At 47.4% G+C, this 18,855-nt stretch overlaps 1 protein-coding gene across 14 annotated transcripts in view; it reads left to right on the top strand.

Moving 5' to 3' along the window:
• The window catches only part of LOC122378664 (receptor-type tyrosine-protein phosphatase S-like), an 89,436-nt gene that overhangs the window by 117 nt on the left and 70,464 nt on the right, over positions 1-18,855 (top strand). The window contains exons 1-4 of one of the 14 annotated variants that reach the window (XM_043359969.1): positions 203-229; positions 4,150-4,261; positions 5,187-5,301; positions 6,161-6,225. In XM_043359969.1, coding sequence (XP_043215904.1) covers positions 4,162-4,261; positions 5,187-5,301; positions 6,161-6,225 — 280 coding nt within the window. In that variant the 5' untranslated portion in view covers positions 203-229; positions 4,150-4,161. Of the gene's footprint in view, positions 1-202; positions 480-1,213; positions 1,252-1,425; positions 1,537-3,776; positions 4,262-5,186; positions 5,302-6,160; positions 6,226-18,855 lie in introns of those variants that run through there. The other 13 variants (XM_043359975.1, XM_043359970.1, XM_043359973.1 and 10 more) reach the window with 13 other exon arrangements.

Here is an 18,855-nt window from a genome sequence, read left to right as displayed (position 1 = left end):
AGTGCGATTTTTTGTGAGTTGAGCTCAGTTACGGTTTATTAGCCATTCATTTCTTTCTGGTAAATGCATTTTAATATGAAAATAAGAAATACTGCAAATTTGATCGAAATTTTTCTTACTTTTATATCATTTTGCAATGGTTCCTATGCCGTCATACCTCGCCATAAAGCCAATGCTGTTCATCATATTTATCAATGACTTACCCGAATCCGTGCAGAGCTCCATCAAGGTCTTTGCAGATGATACCAAAATCTTCGGAACACCATCGTCCACTGGAACAAGCTCAATCCAGCGAGACATTGAAGAAGTGGCCAAGTGGTCGGAGAAGTGGCAACTGCCGTTCAATGAATCAAAGTGCAAGGTCCTTCATCTCGGCCCTAGGAATCCTGGGCACTCATACACCATGAATGGTCTCCAGCTGAATACGGTTGAAGTAGAGAAGGACCTGGGGGTTCAGCTGGATTCTGACCTGAAGTTTCGTAAGCAGGCCGCGTCTGCAGCTGCAAAGGGCAACCAAATGCTCGCACTGATAAAAAGATCGTTCATTTGCATTGATGCGACTACCCTGCCGATTCTCTTCAAAACGCTGGTACGACCCCATCTAGAATATGGGAACCTCATTTGGGGGCCCTTCAACCGAGCTGATCAGAGGCTGATTGAACGAGTGCAGCGGAGAGCAACCAAACTGGTCCGTGAGCTAAGACACTTGCCCTACCAGGAACGCCTCCGGCGACTCAAGCTCCCATCACTATATCACCGAAGACGGAGAGGAGACGTAATCGCCATCTTCCAGATTTTGACGGGAGGAGTCAACGTTCGGCCGGACCAGTTTTTCGAGCAGGCAGTCTCATCTGTCACCAGAGGACATGCTCTGAAGCTGCTGAAGCCTCAAGCTGCTTCAAGACCCAGGAGACACACTCTGTCGGTCCGCGCCATCAACGACTGGAATGCGCTTCCTGCCTCTGTGATCCTCTCTACGTCTGTCAATATCTTCAAAGCCCGTCTCGACTCTCACTGGGGTGATGCATCCTTTGACATCCCAGCCCAAGATTCATGACTGTCTCTAGTAAGGAGCTCGATGAGATCAGATCCCTACAGGCCTTATAGGCCTCAAAATTCTGTATTGGTAAGGTAAGGTAAGGTAAGGATAAACATTAATCAATACTTAACTTGTTACCCTATTCAACGTCCCGCTAATCATAAAAATTATCGAAGGTATCCATGACAGCGGATAATTATACACTCTTATTAGTTCGGTGTTAGGGTTGAAAATGGTTATTTCTTGCATACCCTTTCTGTTTTTATCGTTGATCAACTCGTTCCATTAAATTTCATGTTTTTTCCGTGTTAAAAAGTGCTTTAATATATGATAACGTTATTTCTTGTTTAGGCTGATCCTGCAAATTGAAATGGAAAAGCCGCTAGTCCATGAAGTCAACCATCCACCTGTCAAAAAAAAAACTTGACACTTGTTGTTATTGATGAATGGTGTGGCCTAGTACCATTTTTATTTTCAGTGTTTCTGTACTTCGATAGGTACGGTCAAGGCCATCTATAGAGTATTGTCTCTTAGATGGCCTTTAGTATTGTCATTTTTGGTGGATATCACCCTCTTTCACCTTAGTTAGGCTCAAAACTAAATAAAAACTGCACCATATTGTCATAAAACATATTAGCCAAGGAAATTGATTTAATGCCAAAAAAATCTGGTGCACTACATTCAGGACTAATGAAACCAAATATTGATATAACCTGACTTAACCTTACTTACCTAACCAGTATAATGCCTTTTGGGGTGACTAACGGAGCGAGCGAGAGGGTGGGCCTTGCACGTGCGAAATTGCGAGGGGGTACCTCCAACTGTTTTGTGCACAGCACCCTGCTAACCGGTCTCTAGCGATGTTGCAAATTTGGGCACAATCGGCCCAGCCGTTCTCGAGATCTGGAAGTGGCACCCTGCACGTGCGCACGTGCAAAATGGGTCCCAACTGACTTGTGCACGGCACCCTACTAACCGGTCCCTAACTGTCTACCAAATTTGAGCGCAATCGGTCCAGCCGTTCTTGAGATCTGGAAACGACCCCTGCACGTGTGCACGTGCAGCACCACCCCAACTCTGGCACATGAATATGCATTGCCTAGTGGGTGCCTTCCTACATGCCAACTTTCAGCGCAATCGGCCAAGTAGTTACCGATATATTGCAACAATTACAAAACTGACACCTCTTCGTTTTGCACGTGGCACGTGCATAAGGGGTCACCCACATGCATCGGAATAGTCCAATACTTGGTAGAAGGAATGAAGCTACCCTACAAAAATTACCGCATGTAAATCGGTCAAGTGGTTGCTGAGATTGTCAAGTGGTTGCCTCGCAAAAGCGTCCGCACGGCCGGCCGCTCATACTCAGAAATTTCTGTTAATCTAAGGAAAGCCTTAGCCTGTCTCGTAGCTCAGTTGGTAGAGCATCGGACTCCCGGTAGTGAGAGCCCGGGTTCGAGACGCTCCGGCGCTCGATATATGAGACTCCTGACGGGGATGGTCTGCGGTTGGTGGGAGCAGCCGCAGTCAGTTGAGGTCAGTTGAGTTGGACAGGCCGTGTCCGGCTTTGAAGGGCACGTTAAACTTTGGCATCGAAATTCTCCCGTTACCCGGAATTGCGCGATCGGACGGTAGGGGTCGGGGTCTACGCAACAAGCTCTGCTTAGCGTGGGCTCCGGCTCTGTCAATCCGTTCATTCAAACATTCGAGCTAAATTTATAAAAAAAGACTACGCTCGCTTCGCTCGCTCCGTAATGATTACGAAACATAACTTTATCTGACAGTGTGTGGACTGTGGTGGGGACACAGGGCCTGTGAGCAGCCCTCTGGTTAATCTAGCAGCAGATTCGCTCTGTGAGCGTCTCTGGAAAGGTTTCGGGACGAGACGTCCCTGCCTTGGTCATCGCGTGGTGTATACTCGAACTGGCGATCCGCTCTGAGTCTACTTGGCGGAGGAGCGGCCGCCCAGGTGAGGCCTTAATCCTCGGTGTGGAGATAGGTTTGGAAGACCTTGCCACTTCCTGCCCACTTTGGTATCAAGGGGAATATGAGCGCGGACGCCCTGGCGAAACTAGCGGCCACCCTGCCCTCAAACGCCTGCTCGCTGACCAGGGCGGCTCATTGTGTGGCCTCGCATCAATGGCTTGACAACTGGTCCGAGTCACTATTGAAGCCGCTCCTCGGGAGCACGCCGCCGCTCCCCATCTCCGGCGAGGACCAAGAGGACGCCGTATCGGTGCACCAGATGAGGGCGGGTCACTGAATCGGCCGTCTCCACTCCGCGGCGTGCTAGCAGCGCCTAGAGCCCTGTTTCACCGGTGATAGCAGCACGCTGCTATTCCATTTCGCGAGCTGACGTCACACTTCTGGTAGTGTTGGAGGAATAGGCTTGTTGACGTTTCCATGGAAACCCAATTTGACACGTGTGATAGCAGCTTGATAGCAGCGTGCTGCTATCACCGGTGAAACAGGGCCCGGACAAGCGGTGCCCCGTGGCGCTCTTCGCCATGTGCCAAGAAGAGGCTGACGTGCCGGAGCACGTGCTGCTACGCTGCCCGGCCATCGCTGACGCCCGCTAGCCTTCGGACACACCGCTCCGTCGATTTTTGTGGCCCCCGGAACTTCCGGCTGTTTATGTTATCACAAATGTTTTCCTTTGCATGAACTTGAGTTTTGCAGGCCTTCATCCCATCATAAGAACTGCAGGAATTTACAAAATAAAAACAAAAGGAAAAGACACATCCTTCTAAGCTTGAAGAATGTGTATTTTCTATGATCTTTCTTTTTTCTACATCCTTCTAAGCTTGAAGGATGTGTAAAAAATGGGCGCACAACACATGGACCCATTTTTAGGGCATTTGCCCCAGCCAGCCATTCCAAGGGCTAGTAGTTATGAGCTTGGGTTACATCTGGGCTTGTCACTGGACTCAATCTGGGTCCCAGATGGGTTAAATGGGTACCTAAGTGCTAGATCTTTACGAGTTTCGGACACAAGATGGAGGATACCTATCATACTTGTTGATATACTTAATTAGTAGTCACATTTTTAGTGCTGTTATTGTTTTGTCACCCTATCAGTGTGTCAAATTTAAAAGCCATCTGATTTTCAGGCTTCATTCACAATGTCTGTTGAAGGAGAATTACTGGTAGAAGATCATTACCAGCTAGCCGGCTGGACAGTGATCGATAACAGCACAATCAGTCTGTATGAAAATGGAACTGGTAAGAATACTTTTAACAAGTTAATCATGTGGCGAATAGAGATCTCAGGTAACTTGTGGGAGTCTTATTTCTCTTCATTTATATCAGTTCGATAAAATAGATGATTTTTTTGTGAAAGTGGACCTGCTGTTGCACTTGACGTGTCTGATATTTTGATGATTTGTTTTGTAACAGAAAAAAGACCAAATAAGCTGTACCTGTACTGTAGTGTTGGCAAAGTTTTTTTGTGGTTTTGCTAATCCATTGGTGTCTGCAGTGTGCTGCTGACGCCGCACTGTATGCAGTGTGTCGCTGACGCCATACTGTATGCAGTGTGCTTCTGACGCCGTACTGTATGCAGTGTGCTGCTGACGCCGTACTGTATGCAGTGTGCTGCTGACGCCGTACTGTATGCAGTGTGCTGCTGACGCCGTACTGTATGCAGTGTGCTGCTGACGCCGTACTGTATGCAGTGTGCTGCTGACGCCGTACTGTATGCAGTGTGCTGCTGACGCCGTACTGTATGCAGTGTGTCGCTGTCTCGCTGATGCCGTGCTGTATGCAGTGTGTCGCTGATGCCGTACTGTATGCAGTGTGTCGCTGATGCCGTGCTGTATGCAGTGTGTCGCTGACGCCGTATGGTGTGCTTCCGAGACGCCGTGATGTGTTCAATGTTCCGCTGACCCCGTGGTATATGTCGCTGACGCCGTGGTGTGTGCCGCTGACGCCGTGCACTGTGTTCCTGACGCCTACCGTGTGGTGTGTGCCGCTGACACTGCATTCTCTGTGTGCCGCTGACGCCGTGGTATATGCCGCCTTGTTGTCCGTGTCGCTCACGCCATGTTGTGTCTTGCTGCGGTCGTGGTGTGTTCGCCGACGCCGTGCAGTGTGCGCCGCTGACTCCGTGGTAAATGCCGCTGACGTCGTTGTGTTGTTGTGCGGCCAGTGCCGAAGGACTGCTGTTCGGTCGGCTGGCAAGTGACTGAGAAGACGTGGTGGTGGTTCGGCTGCGTCATGTTCATCGCGCTGCCGCTACTGTTTGCCACCATCAAACACTGCAGGTCAGTGTCTGATTGCCACTAGGTGACTCGTAGGGCCGATATTTTCGTCTTGGTGTAAATTGTGCGCTAGCAAGCGTTTACAATGAGAAGGGTAAGGATTCATGCGATTTAATTATTGTATTTTGATTTCTCCTGCCCTGCTCGTCTGTACATTATGCATCGCTTTTTATTTAGTTATTTCATATTTGTTTGTTTTTAGGCTCTTGTGACTGTCACTAGGAGAAGAAAAGGTCTCACTTTAACCTGCGATTCCTCCATCACGCATGCTGTGTATTGTTTTTCATCTGGGATGTTTTGTATTCGTTAAAGGGACCCTCCCACCTTCAAAAAGTCAATGAATTGGCATGAAAGTGATGTCGCTCGGTTCAGAAAGAGCAAAAACGAATATCTACCAAATTTCATCGAAAAATATCCACCAGTTTTCAAGATATTATACTTTTACTTTTGTTTACTTTTTGGGATCTCCGCTGTTCCTAGCGACTTTATTTGAAAGTGCGGCATTTGTTGCGCGCAAAGCAGCATATACCACCGCGTGCTACAAAACGTTTTAGTCAAACATTTAACGGACGTTCGAAAGCCTGATGACGTCATCAGATTCCCGTAATGGTTAAGAGATAGGGACCACGCTGGTCCCACCCTGCAAGTAAAGGGAAGAAATTTCTTGAACACCATAAAGCTGCGGGGGCTGCGACCAGGATAAATGGTGGTTTCTGAGCCTGGCCGCAAACTTGGCTATCTCAACTCAAAACTAATGTTAAGGTGGGAGGGTCCCTTTAAATAACGGATCCAATACACGTATGCAATGAGCCTTCCCCAGGTTCGGTTCGAGTGCTCACCGCGTTCTGCCCGTTTCCCACAGTCGACTAGCGGAGGACCCCAAGGCTGTGTCCAAAAATAAGCGCGCCATCTTCAAGCTGATTCACGGTAAGTGGTCGTCGGTGCCAGAGTTGATTGATGCAACAGCCCACGGCAAATGGCAAATATTGGTGTGTATCCTTATATCTGTGCATTGTATATCCAGGGTTGTGTAGTGATCTGTTGATAATCTTTGGGCGGAAATGTTTATATTTTCCCGTGTTTCGACTCTTTTTAGGGAGTTTATTTCAACGCTCGCCGCGGACTCAAAAGCTCCAATCATCTAGTATAAGCGTCGGCGATGAATGCTTATGTTAGATAAGTTTCCATTATCCTATATGTTGGGTCACCGTTGGGTTTATAAACGGAACTAGCAAGTAGCAGTCAGCGATTGAATATGAAATTGATGATTGACGTAAACTTTGAAAAAGGACACTTTGTGAATTATGTTGTCGGTACTTAGGTATAACGAAGCCATGTTATACGCAACGACAGCTCCCACCTTTTGAGATATCAGTTAACTTAAACTTATTCTTCTCCCCGCTAGACCATGGCTGAACAAAGGTAAGCCTCCGTGGTGTGCGTTTTTCGTAACATTTTCCTGCATGGCCCACTTATTTGTGCTGTATTTCGGATTTTTCGGTGAGCGGCTGGTACGGTTTTTGGTTAAAATAATGCCATATCCGCTGCTTAGTGCTTTCTATGAGTTTTATTCCAAGGGATCATTTGTCCAAGTATGAGTTTTGACGTGCCTGCGGAATGACGTTTATTTAATTCATCCTCGCGATTGAAGACGCACCGATGACCACCGCCCTACCTCCCCCCCCCGCGATTAGAGGGTCGTTGCTTGGTTGTTTTTCTGTGTTGTGTAGTTTTTAATTGGCATCACAGCGTTTGAAATGCTTTCATATTATTGACGAACATGACCCCAACAAGTTTGCGGGGTAGACTTTCTTTTGAGTAGTTTGCTCCATTGCATGCACTTTCTCACAATGCGTGTTTTCCTTATTGAGGGCTGAGGCAGCACTAGATCTTGAACAGCCGTGACCGAGCTGTCGTTAATTCCTGGGCTGAACGTCCCTCTGTGAGGTAGCCATGCTCTGGTATGTGTGCCGTGGCCGCGGCTGATCTCCGCCGTACCCGGACGGAATCGGCGTCGTTGCAGGGCCACTGTCGCCGGCCTGTCCGCCGGCATCCCGGTCTGTTTGTGTACCACTGACCAGGCCTCCCACCTCCGAGCGCAGTAGAGCTCCGCCGGGACCTGCCACTCGACCAGATCCCGGCTCATGTTTCAATGTGGGTGATTAGGAGTCAATCAAGTGGTGGGTATAATAGACACGACATGAAGTTGTATCCAATACTAGGTGCGGTGCCGCGTATTAATCGTCTTGCGTCAATCAGTTGTTTGTTGTGGCTCGGCCGGTTAGGGCGAGGTAACGCATTGGTACTCGAATAGGCTCCTGTGCTGCCCTGGTTGTGCCGCTGCCAACCCTGGTAGTGCTCGTGGAGATGTTCGCTTGGACTAATGAGAACGAATGATGCCCCATGGCTACTGTCGACCGACCAATCACACTTGCACTTGCACGTGTTCATTGCTGCCCTGCTTTAACCCTCGCCCCGTTGGGCGGGGGGCAATATAGCCCCCCTGTGGTTTTTCCTAAATAGCAAGAATTTGGCGGCGCTGTGCGCCGCCAAATTCTCAGTACCTTCCCGGGCATCAATTCCATACCTTCACACAAAATTTCAAGTCTTAGGTCACCTTAGGCCAGGAGTTATTGAGGTCAAACTGAGGTCACGTTCGAGCAAAAATGAGCAAAAAACGTGAAATCTTGAAACGCTCACAAAAACTACAGTTACCAAGCAGTTCAAGTTTCGATGTCCAATCATGTGGTCGTTTAGAGAAAAGCCAGCGCTACGAAACTGCTATCTCGGATTTTCAAAATTTTGTGATTTTGACCCTCAATATAAAAAAGATTTATTTTTATCAAATAGCAAAAAAAAATGTGAAAGTTTTTCGAATTTCGAAAAAACGGCATCTATATGGAATCCATACGATTATTTATCTACATACCAAATTTGATCGATACCTCCTTTCTTGGCCAAGTTATAGCGAAAACTATTCAAAATTGATGACGTCAAATTTTTAACTCAATTTTTTAGCAATTCTAGACCACGTAGCGCAAAACAAAGACCTACATTAGACTCCCCGTGACGAGCTGCATCGAATCGGTACCCATTTTATGCAAAAATATCAAGTTTCAAATTTGACTTACCTGACCTGACCTTCGCCTTCACCAGAACAACCTTAACTGGCCCTTAACCCTATTCCTGGCGGGGGGGGCCTCAGGAGCCCCCCCTGAGGTTTTTTGGTTATATCTCCCAAACGCGTTGAGCTAGGAAGCTCAAATTTTCTGACTTTTCCTAAAAGGCTTCTACGCAACATGTCTGAAAATTTTGAGTTGATCTGACCTCAGGTCAGGTCACCAGAGGCGGTTTGGTGACGCTACCTCAGAAAAGTTTGCAATCACGCCAGAGCTAGAGTTTTTGACCGATCAATTTCTTCTCTTCAGGGTTTAGTTAGGGTACCAGTATGTGCAATTTGTATATCTCGGAATTTTGATATCGGTGACCTAAGGTCAGGTCAATTTCGCGACCTCCCCATTATAAGTCAATGGGGGAAAAATCAACTCCCTGTTTTTACCGCTAAAACGGGTCGGAATGGCCCCATATACCATACATGACTTCATATACGATCAACCTTCACTACCTTGAGGTCTGTTTTGCTGTTGGGCAGCTGTGAGGTCATGTGACGTCATCAAAGGTCACCAAAGGTTTTTGGCCAATAACTCCGTACAGGAACAAGATACAGACGCGTGGATGGTCTCATTGTGTTCAGCTCGTCAAGACGCATCGAATGATATACATGATGACCTCGAGGTCACGTGACCTGAGGTCAACCTTTGACCTTGACCTTTCGAGGTCAACATATATATCATTCGATGCGGATTGACGAGAGGATCACGATGATGCCCTTAGTTTGTTCCTATCTTGACTGATTCGAAAGTTATTCGAGAAAAACTCTCTCCATATCTAGTGCCGCCATTTTGACTTTTTCGACCCCTGTGACGTCATCTTTGACCTGACCTGAAAATGACCTTAGTAAAAATTGTAGATCTTGGCCGTGCGTATCCGATGCCGTTTACCGCTTGTCGCTATCTTGCTTCGTTCTCGAGATCTCAGGGGGGGGCCGAATCGGCCCCCCCCCCGCCAGTTTCTTGTCCCGGCGGAGCCCGCCAGGAATAGGGTTAAGGCTGCCTGACCCACATTATCGCATTTGTCATGTAAAATGGGCCATAAAACATGTATCATACGACACTTTCGTATTGTGACCCTCAGTGACCTGACCAAGTGGCCTCAAGTATCAGAATGTGTTTGATGGACAATTTCATATCGAAGATTTTCAATAATATGCCTTTTTACTCGATTTTACAGCACATTTCTTGAAATACCTGTAAACGGTGAAAATTCGACATTTGACCTGACCTGTGACGTCATCGTTAGACCGAGGTCAATGAAATTGGGTCACAAGGTAGTTCTTCGTTGGGGCTTTCCAACACCGTTTGCTGCTTGTCGCTATGTTGCGTGGTTCTCGAGATCTTAGGGGGGGGGGGTCAAAATGCCCCCCCCCCCTAACGGGGTGCGCTGCTCGGCAGACCCCAACGGGGCGCGGGTTAATATTGGTCATGAATTCATCATCCCGACGTCGATAGAACACGACATCTCTCCCTTCAGATCCTTCGTTTGATTGTAAGGGGAACTCGTGGGGTAAGGATAGTGATGTCTTTCTTTCTGCGAGTATGTCAACTGTCGTGCCTCATTGTCAACAAAAAGACGGCTGGCTCTGAGCGCCCAGAAGCCTAAACAGCAGTCTGGTGACCGTGTGACGTGCCCTGGCTCAAAGTGCTTATTTGTGTTTACTCGTGTAGTTTCTTCGGGCACAACGCAACACCCATCAAAGAGCTGGACGCTAGTGTAGTGCTGTTTTCTCTGCTGCTTCAGTTGGCACGATCTTTATTTACAAACCTAAGGCTTCTTGAATCGCATGTCTTGTTTAAGTGTCGCCAGTCACCAGTCATGCTCTATGTTCTTACATATTGTGGGAAATGCTTCAGGTTTTACATGGCTCAATACTTTCGTAATTACCGGACGGCAAACGGCAGAGCACGCCTGCCGAGTCGTACAGCAGTTCATTGAGTGATCAGGTGGCTATTGGCCGTTGGTTTTGCCGTATTGGTGGCAGCACCGCTGGAGTGCTGTTCCGTGTAGCATTGTGTGCGGTGCCGGCCGCTGTGGCAGCTGAGCGCTGCTGGAGGTCTGCAGCCGGCAAACTGCATGTGTGTGTGTGTGTGTGTGTGTGTGTGTGTGTGTGTGTGTGTGTGTGTGTGTGTGTGTGTGTGTGTGTGTGTGTGTGTGTGTGTGTGTGTGTGTGTGTGTGTGTGTGTGTGTGTGTGTGTGTGAGTGTGTGTAGGCATTGGTTGCTGACAATGACGCCCAGTGGTCGGCTCTCACGCCAAAGGGCGCCGTCAGAGACGGCTGGCCGGCAGCGGCGCAGTTCCGCTGGCGGCCAGCTAATGAGTTCAGGAATTTCTTAGGAGCAATAACTATAGGAGGTGTTCATGGATAGTGCACACTGCACACCCTTCAGTATTCGTAGCTTCTTGCTCTTAGACCCCTTAGAAAGGGTGCCATCGCTTTTAGTAAATGTAGTTAATTGACATGTTTACCCTGCTTGGTGATGTCTTGGGTTGTAAATGACCTCTGTGGCCACATTTCTGACAGGCTCGTTTTTTTCCTGCATATCGGCGCTTAATATCGACCTGTGTTTCGTTAGCTAAGAGTTAAATGGTGAACTGCCTTTTATTGGGCTCTGCTGAATCCAGAAGATATGCGTGAACATGCATCAACACTGCGTTCAAAATATTTCCGGGAAACTAGCATAGGCGGCGGAACGGGGAGGGCACCGGGGCACCGTGCCCTTTTGATTTGGGTATTTTAACATTAGCCCTATGGGTGTTGCATAGAAAGAATGGGACCAAAAGTCGGCAGTGCCCCCCCCCCCCCTAATTGAAGGTGTTCTGCCGCTACTGGAAGCTAGCCATTTAACCCTGGCTCTTTGTAAAATTGACCATGAAAAATGCGCTACAATTATACATACCGATAGTTTATTCTTATATGTATTGTATATCGTGGCCTTGGTCAAGCCTTGGTCTTGATTGACGTTCTTTTGCATAGCCTTGGGCGCTGGCCTCTGAGTTCCACGCGGAGCGCCATTGTTCGTCGGAACATTTAGTTTCATAAGCTGCAGTGGGCGTTAGTCGGATGTGATAAATGAGTCCGGTTAGATCAGCGAGGCACGCTGTCCATAACAGGGACTGGATTAGAATGGCTTCATTTTAGGTGGTGTGATGTGCTTCTACCGGGTTGGCTGGAACGCCAAATGTGCTATTTAAGCAAACATATAAACTCGTCTCACAGTACGAATTTATTGTTCATTTTCTTTGGCAAATGGTGCATATGATCTCAGTATGCATTCATGAGGTCATGTGACTTAATGATAAGTCATTTTTCTTTAGGATTCGAGTTTCCCTTTCAAGGTCTGAGGTAGTGACTCAGATGGTGGTTCATATTAGTGGCAATTGGTGTCCATGGCGTGTACTATCCGTGCGTCCTGGAAGTATCGACTGCGACTGTGTCGCCGGCGGCCGACGGGCCATCTCGGTTGGAGGGAGACGAGGGTGTATCAGCCGACGGTCTATCTCAGCAGGCGGGGGGGGGGACTATCTCAGTGGGCGGGGACGAGGATACCGGCCGACGGCCTATGTCAGCCGGCGGTCATCCATCAGCCACCTCTCCTGTCGGCGCGGATTGACCAGTCGCTCCATCCGGACCCAGTGGGCGGTGTCGACTACCTCTCCTGGCGGGGCGCATGGGCCAGTCGCTCCATCCGGACCCAGTGGGCGGTGTCGGCTACCTCTCCTGTCGGGGCGCATGGGCCAGTCGCTCCATCCGGACCCAGTGGGCGGTGTCGGCATGGATTACCTACTACCTGGATCGGCAACTCCGCGGAATTCCCATTGTACTGCGCGACCGCCCGAAAGTGCTGCCACCTATCGAGCAAACTGGTCCCTGCTAAGGACAGCCCGCCGCCGCCGCCCAGTCAGGCAGCGGCCAATACCAGCAAAGTCCGAAAATGACCGGCAAGTTACATGGCCTTAAAGGGACCATCCCACCTTAACATTAGTTTTGAGTTGAGATAGCCAAGTTTGCGGCCAGGCTCAGAAACCACCATTTATCCTGGTCGCAACCCCCGCAGCTTTATGGTGTTCAAGAAATTTCTTCCCTTTACTTGCAGGGTGGGACCAGCTTAGTCCCTATCTCTTAACCATTAGCGGTTTTTTGATGACGTCAGCAGTCATTTCAACGCCCGCCATTCCTTGAACCCGAGTTTTGCTGACCTTGAGCTCCCTTTTTTATCAACGTGAAATCCGTCGTCGGCGCTGAGAAAGCGCCTATTGATTTTCATTTTAATTTGAATATTAGAAGATACCCACCACTGGAACTTGGACTGATATTATACCAAGGCCGAAGATGATCAAGCTGCCTGCTATATCTGGAGCTTGGTGTTCAACTTCAACATGGAATAAAAAACAAAATATCAAAGCAAACTGGATATGGTACTGCAAGTTAAAGTCCAAAGAAATTTGAAGACCTGACAATTGACATTAATTCTTTTCCTGCAAGGTTTCCATATGGAGATCACAGTCACACCATGAAGAAATATTTTTGATGTTAACAGTTGAAAGGGGATTTATCTTCCAGTTTTGACGAAAGACGCTGCTGAATGTCTTTGGAAAAGGATGTCGGCATGAGGTGCAATTGTGCTTGTGAAGTGGTTATAACTGGTCTTTTCACAGTATTAAATTAAATGTGCCATTGCAGCCAAGTGTGTTATCATGTAAGGTAAAATCAAAACTACAATGTTGGTTTTACGAGCATTGAGAAGGCTGGTAGGTAACACCTGCCTTTGCTCGTAAATCATGCTGCCAGAGTATTCTAAATTAACTTTATCATACAATTTTGTTGTCCAGAATGGTTGCACTATTGTTTGGTATCATATTATTCCATGTAAATATGGTAGTGTAAAGTCCGACCAACATGTTACCAGATTTGAAGCTGTTACGTTACCTAAGTAGGTACCTGTTTTTTACTGGCGTGGTGAATGTCACCTGGATTTTGTTTTGAGGTGCAGACCTAGTAACTCTGACTACATGGGTTTGAAGCTATTATCTATTCTGTTTTTACTGGCCTGGTGAATGGCGACTGATGTTGTCCGTGGACGGCACTGAAACAAATTTTGAGTGTTTTGTACAGTGTTTTAATACAATGCTGAGGGCTGAAAGTTGTCTTGTTTAGAGTGGTGAAAGTTCAGGATATGCCAGCCACCATGGTGGGTCAGAGTTAAATGTGTTGCAGTCAGTTCGGCTTCGGCAAGCACACGGATGGGCATACGCATCAAGACCTGCTCAGCCATACTTTCAGCCAATTTTACCTAGGTAAGTCTTTTCTTTTTTCTGCCAAAAGCTATGACATTGTGAATTTCAGCACTGTGGCCTGTGTGTAGCTTTCAGGAAAGCAATTCTAAATAAAGCTCTGATAAAGTGCAAAATCAGCAATGCAGCCCTCTATTACATTTTCTACAACATCTTACTTGTTCCTTGCATGGAGAGAAAAATGCAATGTTATGAATTCGTTTATTCACATAATTTGACAAGCATGCAGTTACCTGCTACTATCACTGCACAAAACAGAGCAGAAAACATCAGTTGATCAAACACAAGACATAACAGAAGTTTACAACATAGGGCTGCCGAACCTGCTTCCTCCCACCACAGTTGATGCCATTTCCTAGCCTGGCTTGATGTGAGCACTGAATAGCTGCTTTGTCTAATTACAGCTCACTACCATTCAACTTAAACTACTCTCTTTAAAGTAAGAGTGAGAGCGTTCAGTGTTCATAGCAGCTCGACAGACGACAGACAACAAACATCTTGACAAACCAACCAGTATTTGATTTGGCTAATGATTTATGTGCTTGTTGTATCATGGCCAAACTACTTTAACAGCAATAATCCCTGTTTCATCTTGATCTTGCTTTTATTTCCATTTGAACTCAGATCTTGAAACAATCATCTGAAGTGATATCAGATAGGTACTGGCTTCTGTTTCTCTTGAAAGCAAGTTAAAACAACAATGATAAACTAAGGCAGGAGATGTGAGTTGTGGCAGTAGATTTTTGATTCAACATATGTCAACCTTATATTGCTTGAGACCTCTGTGACAGACAAACAAATATTTATAGTTTTTTGATAGTTTGGATTCTTGGCTTGATTTAGCAGATCAGCTGTGAACCTTGACTTTGAAATCACATAAATGTCATGGTACCCGAACGAATCCTCGTATGACATTTCTTCGTAGCACAATTTTTCGTCCGCATTTCTTCGTCTACAAATCTTCGTCGGTGCATTTATTTGTCCCTCAATGCTTACTCTTGCATATATTTGCGTTGAAGAAGAAATGCGAGCCGATTTTCATATACCCTGGTGCGAGACAAAGTAATGCGATAGGTACGAATAAATGCCCTGACGAAGATTTGCAGACGAAGAATTGCGATACGAAGAAATGCCATAAGAATTGTCTGAAATCCTTTATTGGCCATCATATATTGACCTTGATAAGATAAACGCATCATTCGCGCAATATTTGTCGCACTTTGATACCAAACTATTGCTTCCAAATGCCGACGTAAAGAAAACCTTTATGTGACGTCATAGAAACAGCGGATTTCCCAAAAAGTAAACAAAAATAAAAGTCTTATATCTCGAAAACGGGTGAATATTTTCCGGTAAAATTTGGTAGATGTTCATTTTCGCTCTTTGTGATTCACGCTACATCACTTTTATGCCAATTCATTAACTTTTTTGAAGGTGGGAGGGTCCCTTTAACCAGCCGCGGCTAAGTTGGGCATCGGCCAACAGTGTCGGGTCCCGAAAGAGTGGTACAGGGCGGTTCCATAGACTCTCTATCGTTTTGGAAAGAATGGTGTGCATGGGTCGTTTGCCGAGCGCGACTGGCTGATTTTACCTCAGCACGTCGTATTGTTATTTGTTAGCTCTCATGGCCAGGCCAGGCGCCTTCTGCCTGCAAATACCTTCGATCAAACGACTTTGTCTATCACTCGGGTTGCCCTCTTGCTGATCATCTTAAGCATTCGGACTCAGTCGTCGGCACAGGGAATGTGCCGTTCGCCGTGAAACATCCGAATCATTACTACAGCCATTTTGACTAACTTATAAAGATCAAGACAAATGCTGTCATATCGATTAACGAACATCTGCATCATTTAAAATTTCTTTCAAGAAGCATTCCAGGATTATAAGCTTACCATACGCCGTTTCGGTAAAAAACTGTTTCCGTATTGAACTTATATTTACCGTCGCATGAGCGAATTGCATACTGAGTAGAGGCTGAAACCGACTCTTTCCGCAGTCAGAAATCATGTGCGAGACCGAGAGCCTATTCAAATAAACCCCGGTCGCACTCGCATCCATAGCACGCACCTACTTGCGTGTGATTGATGCTATTGCAACTTAATGAATTTCGCGTGCGATTTCCTAGTCTGTTCCGGTCTGAGGTTCAGAATTTAACACAGGTTCAAATGACAACTAAGGTGAAAGATGACACACAATGTTTACAATACATAGACTGATAGGAAGTCTTCGAGAAACGACGTGCCACATGCCTACTACACGGTGTCGTAGCACCAAGTTGGTTTCCAATTCACATCTCCCACCAGAGTATATCGGGAATAAATGCAAACACGATAATGTACACGAACGCATTATCCGCTCAATGGGTATGCCCATAGGTATGTTAGTCAGTTACACACGCCGTGATAACTTAAACAATTTTCGGTCGAGCCAGTTCACAGTTCATACCCCGTCCGCCTGCTGCCGTCACGTCACACGTGTCCGCAGCGGGCGTGCACCTGCGAGTGCGTGCATCATAATTCACATCACAAATCACAGGATGCCAATTCAAGTCAGCACACCGTGAAAACTGAACCCATCTCTTTGATCTGAAACAAAGATAGAGAGAGGGAAATTAGATACCTGAGCATACCATAATTAAATGGAGAGTGAGGGCATTCCAAGGCAAACTGTTTCCCCACAGGCCACAACATCACAAAAAAAGTATTTTACATTGCGATGATGTTGAGCAAAAAAAAAAGTAATAATACCTTGACAGGATACTACCTAACAAAAGTACCCAAAAGCTTAACACCTCATCTGCTAGGCTTACATAGTTTAAAATGACTTTGATCTTACTTAAATCTATCTGATATCTACACAGTTTGTCTAGCACTCGTTCTAAAAAAGTGATTGTTATATATCATTAAGCCGTTAGGCTTTCTTTTTACTGTCAAATGGTTCAGTTTTTCAGGCTGAGAACATGATTTATTTAAATGTGTTTTTTGATCCAATATCATTCAACTCTACTTTTGAAATCAGGGCATTGGCAAATGGCAAGCAGGTTATAAAAATTAGCTGAAATGACATGATGCCAATTAACTGCTCCTGAGTCCTGAAGTGTGTTGCACTCTAGTCAGCCGTTCAGAGAAATACGTAGGAAACTGATATAGGTGAGCAGTGAGTAGGAATGAGCACTAGCAGTGAGCAGTGGACCAATTTATAGGTACACTAACTGATTTTGCCAAACTAAAAACTTATCAAAAACTTAAGCAATTCACAACTAACAATGCATCATCCACCACCTATCATGCGCTACCAAGACCGAAATTGTGTCACAAACAAAACCATGGCTATATCATCAGCGGCATGTATAAGCTTGAGATATGATGTGTCAAACATATAACAAACATATAAAGAACATAAAATTTAACATATTAATAAGTGATTGACCAATTACGGCCCAAATTATATGATTTTTGACGACATACGGCGAGAAGCAATGTGCGCCAGTATCGTCAACAGCCCCTCTTTACAGTAATATCTTAGGCCACTCAGACCTTCCAACCATAAGAAAACCTTACCAATCTTACCTTGCCATCTTCCTGCATCTTCTGAAACCTTCCAATCTGCTCCAAAGGGGCTTAACTTTTCAAAAAACAAGGCAAACGACCCTACGATGCGACGCCGACCATTGTTTTGAATAGCACCCGCTCCCCCGCGTCCTTAGCGCTCGACACCACTGCCACCTAGCGGTGGTCGCAAACATCGAGGAGTTGCCGATCCAGTATCTACTTCATCCATGGTGTCGGCTACCTCTCCTGGCGGGGCGCATGGGCCAGTCGCTCCATCCTGACCTGGCGGGCGGTGAAAATCCGGGTCTTCCTTTTTCGGGTCTTCGGTGCTAATGGTCGATGATCACGCTTTTCTTCGTCGCAGGTCGTTGGGGGGGGGGGGGGGGAGGAAGGGGTCCCGGGCCCTGCACTGCTATACCTGCGACCTATCCGGCTCGGGTTAAGGATGGATGTAGCCAGTATTTGCCCGTTGAATTGACACGAAAACCTGAAATACGGTCAACGGTGTATCCATTTGTTACCATGAAACTGGATTTCCTGTTCGTCCAGGATGATACGTTTTTATCGTTTTTTTGTTCAGCTGACCTGCATGGCAAAGGTGCGTTGTCATTTCGACTATCCATAGGTCATAACTCATGGGCTGTCTTTTGCTCTTGGATCTCGGAATCTCTAAACATTCACATGAAGCGACATTATGATGCAGCTACTGCTTGACGGTGGAGCCAGATGTTCCGTCCGCGTGACATTCTAATCTACATCTTATCCTTGGTACCGTGACAGCGGGACGTGTCGCCGGCTGTGAGCGTCACCTAATGACAGTCTCGCTCGCCGCCGCCGCACCCACAATGCACCGGCGTCGTTAGCATCTGTGCGGAAAGGTCGGCCGACGGGAACGGTCGGCCGGCGGCAGGTGTGTCGGTCAGGTGCCGCCGGGCGGCGCCGGGTCACCAGTTCGGCCGACCCGGGGCGGAGCCCGTGACCTGCTGACGGGCGTGCCGGCGGGTGGCGCGGTGACCCGAGTGACTGATGGTGACGGCCGTGTCCGTCTCGGCGCCCCTTATCGATTGGGGTCCGGGGGGCTATCACTCGGCGCCTGCCGGTGCGAGTGAGACATGGGGCGCAAGGTCGATGGCGGTGGGTGGAGAGGCGCTCCGCGCGGCGCCGGCCGGCCGGCCGTGCCAGTGTGGGGGCGCGCGCGGCCGGCGCCGGCCCGATGAGCTCCGAGCCGCCGCCGGCCGGCTGCTGCCGCGCCTGCTGGAGCTGCCGGCCCTGCCCAGGTACGGACGGACGCAGCGCACGGCGGCCAGTGCCGCCGGCCGGCTGCGGCCCGGTGACGGTCTGCGGACGACTTTAAACTAGGTGGTTGATTGTACTTTGCATGATATCTGGGCTTTTCGCGGCTATATATTATGTATAACATCGTATCTGGATTTCTCGCCAGAAATGTTCATTGCTTGCTTCTCCTTCAGTCTGCTGTGTCTATGATTGGCTGATATCGCCCCTGAATTGAGTTTCTTCATAACGCTATTTCAGGCTAA

Source organism: Amphibalanus amphitrite, unplaced genomic scaffold, assembly GCF_019059575.1.
Source record: "Amphibalanus amphitrite isolate SeventyFive unplaced genomic scaffold, NRLGWU_Aamphi_draft 000063F_arrow, whole genome shotgun sequence".
NCBI classification, from domain to species: Eukaryota; Metazoa; Arthropoda; class Thecostraca; order Balanomorpha; family Balanidae; genus Amphibalanus; species Amphibalanus amphitrite.
The sequence above is the reverse complement of the archived record's forward strand: the minus strand, read 5'-3'. Positions and strand labels throughout refer to the sequence as shown.